Consider the following 11,299-nt stretch of genomic DNA (forward strand, 5'->3'; position numbering starts at 1 on the left):
GGCAAAAGCTGTGGCTGTTTTGGAGGAACAAGAGACAGGCTGGAGGTGGGTAAACGACTGCAGGGAGACTGCTCGACAACGGCCTCAGGTTCGCTGCAGCAGATCCGGCGAGAGTGGCAGCGGAGGGGAGGTGGGGGTGGAAGTCTGGGAAGATAATCACCACCAGGGGAGAGTGATACAGGCGGAGCACCACCTTAACTATCATATACTGCCCTTGAAGGGGAAAATAGGACGCAGACGCCTGTCCTCACAAATCTGAAATCAGAAATAACATAAAACTAAAAACCTAGACGACAAACACACATATGAATATGAGATAGATAGGCATGTAAGGAAAACAGAAAAAGGGGGAAATTTCCCGCCTAATGAAAAGAGGAAGGAGGGTGCCGGTTCAATCGCCTCTCTCAACTAAACAGGTTTGGGCCAAACTGGTTCAACTTTTGGAGGAAAACCTCCGTGTTGAGCGTGTCGTGTATTGGGAGCAAAGCGGAAGACAAAGACTGCCTGGACCTGTTCGGTCCAAGCTCTGGAAGAGCCAACCTGCTCTTCCAAAGGGGAATACCGCCTCTTTCAAGTGGAGGGGCAAATCACTATCCTATTATTATATGTTTGTGTTCCTTATATTTTAGGGCTAGTTTTTCATGTGTTTAGTTTAAGACAGCCGTCGACATCCATCCTTCTCTCTCTGAGGGCTATATTCAAAGAATTGGGTGGTACTCCAAATGTATCTATTGCCTGAGGTAGTGATTATCTTCCTTATCCATTTCCGCGTCTTCCCCATGACGCTCCCAACCATCCTCCATCGCTCCAACCACTTTTAACAACACTTACTTGTTGTTTTTCATTGAAGTTTTTCCATTCCAACCTTTCTTACTCGCTGCCACAACCCCAGACAACCGCCCCTTATTGTCTTGCAGTCTCTCTCTTCGCACCGTCACTGCCGTCATCCAAAAAGGAGCAAATTGTTGTTTTTTGTTGTTGCCTGGTTGTTCCAACCTTTACCACTGCGCTCCTCTGCTTGCCACCACATGTGCTGCCCTCACTATCCCAACCCTATGCTTGCTTCCCCATTTGCTTCGCTCACTGCCGCAGCTCTTAGCTTCACTAATAACGTGATTCTAGTTCCTCCTTTTACTGTCCCAACCACCCCAACCCATTTCTGCCACCTACCTCCTCTCCTCAACCACTTAGCTTACCTCCATCACTTTTGGGATTCACTTTAGTTGTGTTTTTTTTGTTTCTCTTATTGCATTTCCTTTTAGGTGTGTGAGAGTTGTAACCAACTAATTGACTTTGCAGTAATAATATTTTATTCTGCTATTATTGTTTGAGTTAACTCTGATATCATTTGGTATCAGAGCTAGCCTAATCCTAGTCCTATCCTAAGGTTTCGAGCATCCACTAATGCCTAATTTTATCTCCACCTAATTTTTGTCTTTCTCAACTTACATCTCCCTCTTACACCTCTTTCCACTTACCCACACCCAAAACTAAGCAATGTCGCCAAGAAAATAATTGTTGGAAGCCTGATCAAGGGAAAAAGACACGATACCGTTTAATGATAAATTCACAATGAGGTGTCTGAGGGTTTTCTAAGGAGGATTTGCAGTGGGAAATCTGCCAACTATAGCAGAAGCTTACCACCTTCAAGAGGAAGCAATCCGAATGGGTAACCCATAACCACATCAGTGACTTGTTAGATCGAAGGAATGTAGTGAATCTCTTCAATCATGCAGGTTTTCAGGGATGAAGAACCTCTACCTCTAAGATGTGAGTTGAAGTATTTGAGAAGTCAGAATTTTGATATAAATGTGATTTGCCATATTTCAATGGCCACATAGATCCATACAAGTTCATTGAGTTGCTCTAGGCCTTGGAATATATTTTTGAGTGTTAGGATGTCCCTCCGGACGGAATGGTGTAACCAGCCACCGGTAAGTTAAAGAATAGTGCATTATTTTGATGACAAAATTTGAAGTACTCACGCCAGTGTGAAAGCAAAGACATTATTACTACCTGGTTTGAGATGAAAGGGAGATGTAATTCCAATACACGCCAATTCACTACAGACTGGATATTCATACCCCAGTTTCAAAAATGGAGAAACCGCATCACCAAGCGACCATCACATCTTATGGCCAAGTTCAACCCCAGGATCTTACAACATGAGTACACCCAGGAGAAAATTAAAGCTGACCCCGCCTGAGAAGACACTAGTTCCAAGTGAAAAATAGGTGGAGCCAATCGGTAGTCCTAAATCTATCCCCATCAGGAAGCGTTTCAAGTATCTCGAATTGGGCATATTGAATCAAATTGCATAACTAAAAGGACAATCTGTTTCACTGACCAAGGAGTAGTTAAAGAAATGGACAATTACACATCAATCACGAGATAGGGTGATGACACAAAATAAGAGTATTGCCTGCCATCCAACGAGGAAGAGGCATCATTGATTCCAGTTGAACTTAATAGATAGATTTCATCTAAGTTGACAATAACTATTCTGAAAGTAGTGAGTCTATTCTAGAAAGTAATGATCATTCATGCAGAGTATAAGGTTGTGGTGTGACAAACTACATTTTTGCAGGCGTTGGGAGGAGCTTCAGCAGGACTGACATTGAATGTCCGAAAAGGCCATGAGTTTGATGAGCCGATAGTAGACACAAGACAAATTCAGGTAAAAATATCTCAAACTTTTCATATATATAGTCCGCCTTCCGAGTTGCCCCTAGTCAAGTTTGTCAGAGATGAGATGCTCTTGAGCTACTTTTGGAAGATTATATGGAGTTATTTGGGCAATACAATCAATTCAATAGTGTACTCACTGACAAATGATCAAACAGGAGGGATGACCCGCGATGTTAAAAATTACCTTAGGTGCTTAACTGGAATGAACATCTTACAGTGGGATCCAAGTCCTTTCAGAGAAGAAGGAGAAGAGGTCTCTCTTGTGTGGTCTAGCTTGTTATATATTTTGTTTCTGAGTTGATTTTTTCTGACATGCTTGTTTTATCAGGAACACTCAGCCGAGTACGAGTGGAAAGAGGAAAATTACAGATTTAACGACTCGAGAGTAATCTTGTGAGAATCTACGACTATATGTAACTCTAACTCAGGTTGTACCAAAAGAGGATGAATACTTTTTCTATAAGATTGTGTTTTGGAATGACAACTCTTGTAAGAAGGATTTACTGGGAGATTTCAAACTTTTCTCTACTTTCAAGAGGTCGGTTTGACTACTGTGTGGAGATAGAAGCTTTGATAGATGTGGTCTAATCTCCTCCAATTTCAAGAGATTGACGTGGATGTCCAATAAGGTGGACACTGGAGACGAGTCGCGTCCCTTTGTATTTGGAGCGAAATGGAAGTTAGAATGGCTTGGACACAAGCTAAGCAGTATCATTAAAATTAAGGCCTTTCTTACCTTGTGTTTTCTTCTGTGTTTTGTGTGAGTTGTTTTAAAGGAAGTGAAACAACCTATTTAGTTTTCTTGGATTCCCAAAAAATATATATATATGTAGGAAGATTTACAAACATACCTCTAAATTATTATGTATTTACATATCTAACAACTAAACTTCAATTCTTACATATATGCATGCCACCTTACCTATGCATGAAATGGTGTTTCTCACATTTTAAAAGTTAAAATACTGATATTTTTTATTTTATATGAAAAAATTTGTGGTATAGATGTAAAAAGTAATGTTTAGATGTTGGATGTGTAAATACATAGGAATTGGGTGGTATGTATGTAAATACCCAAAAAAGGTGAAATAGGTGAAAATAGATTTTTAGTCAACGACTATGGGTTTAAAGATGAACAATTAAGGAAAAGCAAGTATCCTCCCAAGGTTGTCTTGAATTTTTTGTTCTCTCTTTTTCTGAATCCTGCAAATTAAGTTATTTGGATGCCTACTTGCAGGTTCTTATTTGCAGATTGATAGATAGACCTCTGCGTCCCACAATGCCAAAAGGTTTCTACCATGAAACTCAGATTCTTTCATGGGTATGCTTCTATGCTGCTTGCTTTTTTGCGTGAGATGTACACATTTTTATGTGTTGTTGGCATAATTTTATTTCCATTCTGATCTCATATTGCGAGGATATCCTTTGATGAAAGGAACTGAGATGATATAGTTGTTTCATGTATGATTAATTTGTCCATTGTTTTAATAGGCTTAATTTACCCATTATTTTAACAGGTTTACAGCTATGATGGCATTCATTCCCCAGATTGTTTGGCTGTTACAGCAGCAGGCATAGCAGTGTAGGTCTGCTTAGAATTTACTTGAATTAGATATTTCTTTATTAAAATTATCAATTTTCATTTATTTTTGCAGAGCCCTCTCAGAAGTTCCAAACACCAAAATAGTAGCGGGAGTTCGAATTGGTCTGATCGGTGATAAGTTTATTGTTAACCCAACTACAAAAGAGATGGAGTCATCAGAGCTTGATCTGATGCTAGCTGGAACTGACAGTGCTATCATGATGATAGAAGTAAGCTTTTGACATATTTTTCTGCATCGCGGTATCATTCCGCACTGTATGAAACATTAATAAGACTGGCTATGTTTTTGGATCCGAGTATTCAGCAACAAAGAATTCAGATAAAAATGAGAATTTGTGGTAACATAAGAGAGAATATTTGCATCATAATTGTATATAAAGGAAAACGGGGTATCATTTTCTGAATCAAAGGTTGTAGAAAGTAGCTTAATTAGAGCATGTGCAATAATGACTAACAGATGCACCAAGAAAATCGGGAGAGAGCGTTAATTTGGGAAGCATAAAATGAAAGAAGTAGAGTACAGGAGTAAGATCAGTAAAGAAAGAGTAATACAAGGGAGACGGCAGATGTGGGAAAATTAAACCAATAACTATTCATTAGACTTTGCGGTCGATTACCGGATAAACTTTTAGCCATTAATTCTTCTCAACTGAATTCAACTGGTAAATTAGCGGCATCTAAGTGAGTTTTTTTTACATGCTGAAACTTCAGCCGCTAATTATTTGTTACTGAAATTTTGCAATATCAGCAGCAATCATTGATAAAATATTCAGTCATACAATCAACCGCTAATTTAGCAACCGAAAAAAAAACTTAGCCAATATTTCAGGCGGTAAATCCAAAGCTTTCATGTAGTGATTTCTGAGGATGCAATTACACTATTATACCTATTTAAAGAAAACATTAAAAATAATTTAAAGAACATAAAATAAATGTCCCTAGTTACATCAGCTAATACAATTTTTGAAAACTATTATGGCGACTCACAGAGGCTGTGATTGGCTGGTCGCCATCATATAAAACTGTTGCTTTGGCTTGTTCTAGAAGCATGACTGGGGTAATGCAATTTGGTGGAGTTTTGATTGTTATTTTGATATTTATTCCTTTTTTGTTGTTCAGTGCCACTTCAGTTTATAGTCCATAAATGTTTGAATCCATACCATCCTTCTGAAGTATTAGGTCACATTTCTTTCTAGGTGCTAGCACATTTTTTGACTGACGGTCTCAGGAGGAACACAGAGTTGCTTCAGGATCATCTAAGTTCAATAGGATTAGTTTAGTTTGGATTTTGAGTTAGATGTTGATATCCTCTGTATTCATGCCATTTATGTCTGTCCATATGGAACACTGAAAGGAGTCAACTTGCAAATCCAATGCCTTATTTTCTTTTTTTTTTTCATGATCTTACACTGACGCGGATGCTTGCTTGGCTGAACCGACCAATGGTTCAACCAAAGCAGGGGTCCCAGTCCAATAGGAGGTTAGACCGGTCCAACCGACTTCTTTTACTTTGGGTGTCTCTCCCTCATCAGGGCTGTATCCAAGGACAGGTGGTGTTCTGGGTGTATCTTGCTCTGAGGTGGTGATTATCTCGTCAAGCTCGCACCATAATCCAGCTATAGTTCTCTGCCTAGGAGGTCTGAAGTCTGCTATTAGCAATATTGTGAAATTACAACCATACTGGATATTGGGGGATGTTCAAACTTTAGCATTGAAGGTAGAAATATAACAAAAATAGAGCAGACAACTATCATCATTCAAGCAACATCGTTCAATCAGACAACCGCCTATAACTATCGCGACTGACAAAGGTTCCTCACAAGCCGAGTTGTCACAGCCATCGATTAAGGCATCGTCGAAAAGGTTGCTGACGAGAAGTTAGAGGATAGTCCAGAGGAAGAACTTCAACTCCAAGGGGACGAGGGAGAATTGTTAATCATTCGTATAGTTCTGCAGTCAGAGCTAGAGTGAGATCAATCATGGTTGAGGCGCAGTATCTTCCACATCATGTGTATGGTAATGGGCAAGGTTTGCAGCTTGATCATCGACAGTGGGGGTTATGTAAATATGGTGCCCACTCTAATGGTGAATAAGCTGGGATTGGTCACACGGAAACATCCCCAATCCTACTTCCTTAACTGGTTGAAGGAGGGAAACGAGATACACGTAAGATCAACAATGCTTGGTTGAATTCTAAATTCGGGATTAGTTATAGGAGCAAGTGTGGTGTGATGTGATTTTGATGGATGCATGTCATATTATATTGGGTTGGCCTTGACAGTTTGACTGCAATATGCAGCAAGACAACTTCAAGAATATTTACTCTTTCAAAAAGGATGGGAAATGTGTCATATTATTACATGTTAAGGACGTGAGATGTGTAGGCAACACAGAGGAAGCGTTAGTCCCAAGGGCCACCTTCATGTAATCTATTTGAGATGCTTCAGTGGCATTGACATTAGTCCTATTAGAGGGAAACAAGGAGAGTGATATACCAGAACCACTACAACCACTAATACATTACTTCCAGGATGTGATGATTGATAGTCTTCCAGAATGACTACCACCATCGAAGGACATTTAGCACGTGATAAATCTTATACCAGGTTCAGTGTTACCGAACCGACCCACCTGTAGATTGAGACCTGCGGATTACGAGGAGTTGTAGCGACAGGTACATTTCTTGTCGCGAGAGGTTTGGTCAAAGAGAGTACTAGTCCGTGTGCTGTCCTCTTCTTAATGGTACCCAAGATGGACGGTTCATAGCGGATGTGCATTGATAGTAGGGTCATCAACAAGATTACCATCAAATATTAGTTTTCCATTCCTCACCTGGACGATCTCTTAGACCAGTTGCATAGAGCCACCATCTTTTCTAAGATCGATCTAGGCAGTGGGTATCACCAGATCCAAATGGGATCAGGAGACAGTGGAAGACTGCGTTCAAGGCACAAGATGGTTTGTACAAGTGGACCGTTATGCCCTTCAGATTGTCAAACGTGCCCAATACTTTTATGAGGCTGGTGAATCAGGTATTCCGAGCTCACGTTGAGAAATTCGTGGTGGTCTATTTTGACTATATTCTGGTGTACAACCGATCTGAGGACCATTTCCAACACCTGAGATCAGTGTTCGAGGTATTGTGTGCATAAAATTTGTATGCCCATCCAAAGAAATGCAACTTTATGATAGATCAAGTGTGTTTTTTGGGTTATATCGTGTTTAATGCAGCCATTCAAATTAGTCCAACTAAAATCGAGGCCATTGTGAGCTGGACCGCACAATAGTCATTCATCGAGTTGAGGCAGTTTCTGGGATTAGCGTCGTTTTACAAGCGATCCATCGAAAACTTTTGTACCATCACCACCTCTTTGACAAATCTTTTGAAGGGAGATAAATTCCAGTGGACTGAGGCAGCTCAGAATAGTTTCAGTACACTAAAAAAGAAGTTGAATGTATTCGGCGTGGGAATAGAAGCAACGTTGAGCCAGGGAAGGGATACATCCAGTGTGGGGATAGGCGCAGTGCTGAGTCAGGGAGGCCACCCTATTGCCTTTTTTAGTTAGAAGCTGAATGATTCCAGGAGAAAATACTTGACATACGATAAGGAGTTTTATGATATTGTGAGAGCTCTTGAGCATTGGAGCTCTTGTTGGAAAATGAGTTCACGGACCATGAACTCTTGAAATTATTGAATAACCCGAGTAAATTGAAGGCTGAAACACGACTTGGGTTGAGTTTTTGGCGTCGTTCCAATTGTGCATAAACACAAGGTAGGGAGTCAGAACCTTGTTGTAGATGCGCTTAGCCGCCGTCACTCTTTGATCATTGCATTGCAGCCGAACATCATGGGCTTTGAGATAGTAAAGGAGCTTTACGAGGCAGACAGGTATTTTGGGAAAATTTGGAAACAGTGTCTGGAGAAAAGCCTACCGGTTAATACTACAGAGTAGATGGATACTTATTCTGCTAGAGTAAGCTTTTGTATTCTTTGATGTTCGTTGAGGGAGTTTGTTGTTCAGGAAAGCCTCAATGGAGAACTCGCTAGACATTTTTGGCAGGGACAAGACTGTCACATTTGTGAAAGTTTTTTTTTTTGCCCCAACTAGCGAGAGATTTGGAGCGTCACTTCAAGCAATGCAGGATTTGTCATATAGCCAGAATCAGGGGGGGAAATGCAGGGTTATTCACTCTATTACCAGTACGAGATGTGCCATTGGTTGACGTTAACATGAAATTTGTGGCGGGACTTCTGAGAAAACAATGACATTAAGACTTAGGCATGGTAATGGTAGATCGATTCTCGAAGACCACATTGCGTATCATGCCACTGAATACTGGACACGTCACATGTCGCTGCTTTGTATTTCAGAGAGATTGTGAGGCACGTGATACCCTGAACCATTACTTCAGACAAGGATGTTAAAGTTCCTAAGTCACTTCTAGAGAATTTTGTGGGAAAAATTATGCACTAAGCTCCAATTCAATTCGACAGCTTACCTCTAGACAGACGATCAGACGAAGGTAGTAAACAGGACCCTTGTAAATTTGCCGAGATGCTTTGTTGGAAATAATATAAAGTAGTGGGGATGGATTCTAGCTCAGGCCGAGTTTGTAACAGATCTGTGAGCCAAACTACAGGTTGCACCCGGTTTGAGATCGTGTATGGGCTCAACCCTCCTACACTTGAATTAGTACCACACCTATCGACGTCAGAGATTAGTAAGGATGTGGACGAACGGGTGTACGTGATTCAAAAATTCCACGAAGAGGTCAGAAAAGAGATCCTTAAGCAGAATTATAAGTATCAGGCATGTTGACATCAATTTTTGGAGGTCACGAGTGTCGACAAATTTTATACGTCGCATAATGTGTGAATTATCGTTTTGGGCACAATCGTCGAAACGTTTTGGGCACAATCGTCGAGGGCACAATCGTCGAAAAAGTGGCCCAAACGACCCCAAATGACGAAACGGACCACAGTAGTGAGTCCGGAACGTCAATTTCACTTAGGGAGGATGTTTATTTTGTTGCGAGGACATGTTCGACAAAAAGATGCGGAGAGATAATAGTAATAATAATAATAATAATATTATTATTATTATTAAAAAAAAAGAAGTTGCGTAACTCTCCTCCCTCTCTCTCTCCTCCCTCTCTCCTCTATTCTCTCTCCCAAAAAAAAAATAAAGAAAACGAAAAAAAAAGAGAGAGAGAGAGAGAAAGCACGCTCCTCTCTCTCCCTCTATCAAGAATCGCAAAAAAACCGACTCCTCCCATCGCGACCCTCCCTCTGTTTGCAAAACCCTTCGCGATCCGAGCTCTCCTCGTCGTTGGAGTCGCCGGCCACCCTCGCCGGACTTATTCCACCCGCCGGCACAACATCTCTAGCCTTCCTCACCGTCCGCGCAGCCTCCTTTTGCCGGATTTTGCGAAGGGGCAATTGGAGTTCCCTCTCCCTTGGCCGTTCCTCCTCGTCGGCCGTCCGTGCCTCCAGCCGGCAAGATCGGGGGTGTCCTCCTCCGCCGGAGCGCCTCCCTCGCCGGTTTATTCTCTCTTTTGGCCACCTTGGCCTCCTTCTTCTTTGAGGCCGGCCAAGCCTCCTCGTTTCGCCGGCCTGTCTCGCCGAGTTAACTCCTGACGTCACCTATGCCCGTCGGAGATTCCTTCCTCGCCGAAAACTTCAGCCGCCGAGATTCCTTTTCAACAGCCGGTCTCCCTTGCATTTCTTTCTTAAATTATTTCGTCGTCGACCTTCATTTCGCGCCGCCGGCCTTCCCTCATTGCCGCCGGCACTCCATCACCAATGATCTTATCCTCCGATTCCGACAGACAGTGACCTGAATCTCTCAACTTTTCCTTTCACATTCCTATCTGAAATCATGAAGGAAGAGAGAAGAACGGAAATATGGATGAGCTCGTTACATAGAATTCTCATGCAAAATCTTTGTGATTTCTTCCGTGATAAATTTGGGCATGTTTAGGCCCCAAGTGACCCCCTTTCATGAAGGTATGTGTCGGTCATATTTTCACAAATTATGATTACTCATTTGGGTACTTTGCATACCTCACTTTCTATTTCCTGCTTTCCCGTTGTTTTGTTGCGAGATTCACCGGAAAGTGGACCTCACGGCCTCCTGTCTTTTTGTTGTCCTGTGCACGTTTTACGAGGCACATTGGAGCACAGACTGGACGTCGACGACTTGGAGCAAATAAAAGAAAATGCGCATGCAACCTTCGCGGTGGTGAGATCCCCTAAACTCCTAGCTAGCCTTAGGTTTAGTGGGGTCTAGGCGTGTGGGTTCGATCGCCCATACGGGGTGCGTGCACCGGCATGGGTCGGCGCGACGACGTGCCTGCGTGATGGATCGTCGATTTCCTAGAGCTAGCCTCTAGGTTAGGACTTCCTGTGCGTGGCCAATCACCATTCGTAGAGCCGAGTGTCTCCCCTTTGTTATAAGCCTTAGCACAATCCCTGTTGGGTCGGAGTTCCTCACTCCCCTTGATTTGAGTTCCCCAACTTTACTTGCAGAAGCTAGGGGGTCAGACTTGGCAAAGTGAGAGAATCTTCGGAGAGAATCTTCGTAGCTGGATCGCTTTGCAAAGTCTGGAGGAGTTCGCGAAATGGTGAAAGTTTTGTAGCTAACTTTGTAGCTAGCACATTTCGCAACGTCGTGGAGAGTTTCCCCCTCGGAGATCCGGGGAGAAACTCCCCACATTTCCTTACCAAAACAAGAGGCGACAATGCCACATTTCTAAGGGTCTAAACCTTAGGTTTCCTAGATGAGGTCGTTAATACGAGCGTGACTCGCTATCATGTGTGGTCATTTGCACCTCATTGTTTGCATATGCGTGTCTTGCATTATTACATATTGTGTGTCATATATCACACTTGCATGTGTGTCTTGCATTGTTACATATTGTGTGTCATAAATCACACTTGCACCTTGCACTTGCACCTTGCACCTTGCACCTTGCACCTGCACGTTGCACTTGCACTTGCATCTTATA

The 11,299-nt window shown here is 42.1% G+C and overlaps 1 protein-coding gene across 3 annotated transcripts in view; it reads left to right on the plus strand.

Moving 5' to 3' along the window:
* The window catches only part of LOC110031274 (probable polyribonucleotide nucleotidyltransferase 1, chloroplastic), a 100,980-nt gene that overhangs the window by 18,738 nt on the left and 70,943 nt on the right, over positions 1-11,299 (plus strand). For all 3 annotated transcript variants that reach the window (XM_020734389.1, XM_020734388.1, XM_020734390.1), the window contains exons 5-7: positions 3,926-4,009; positions 4,206-4,270; positions 4,344-4,500. In XM_020734389.1, the coding sequence (XP_020590048.1) occupies positions 3,926-4,009; positions 4,206-4,270; positions 4,344-4,500 (306 nt within the window). The remainder of the gene's footprint in view (positions 1-3,925; positions 4,010-4,205; positions 4,271-4,343; positions 4,501-11,299) is intronic.

Source organism: Phalaenopsis equestris, unplaced genomic scaffold (assembly GCF_001263595.1).
Source record: "Phalaenopsis equestris unplaced genomic scaffold, ASM126359v1 Scaffold000800, whole genome shotgun sequence".
In the NCBI taxonomy this organism is placed as follows: Eukaryota; Viridiplantae; Streptophyta; class Magnoliopsida; order Asparagales; family Orchidaceae; genus Phalaenopsis; species Phalaenopsis equestris.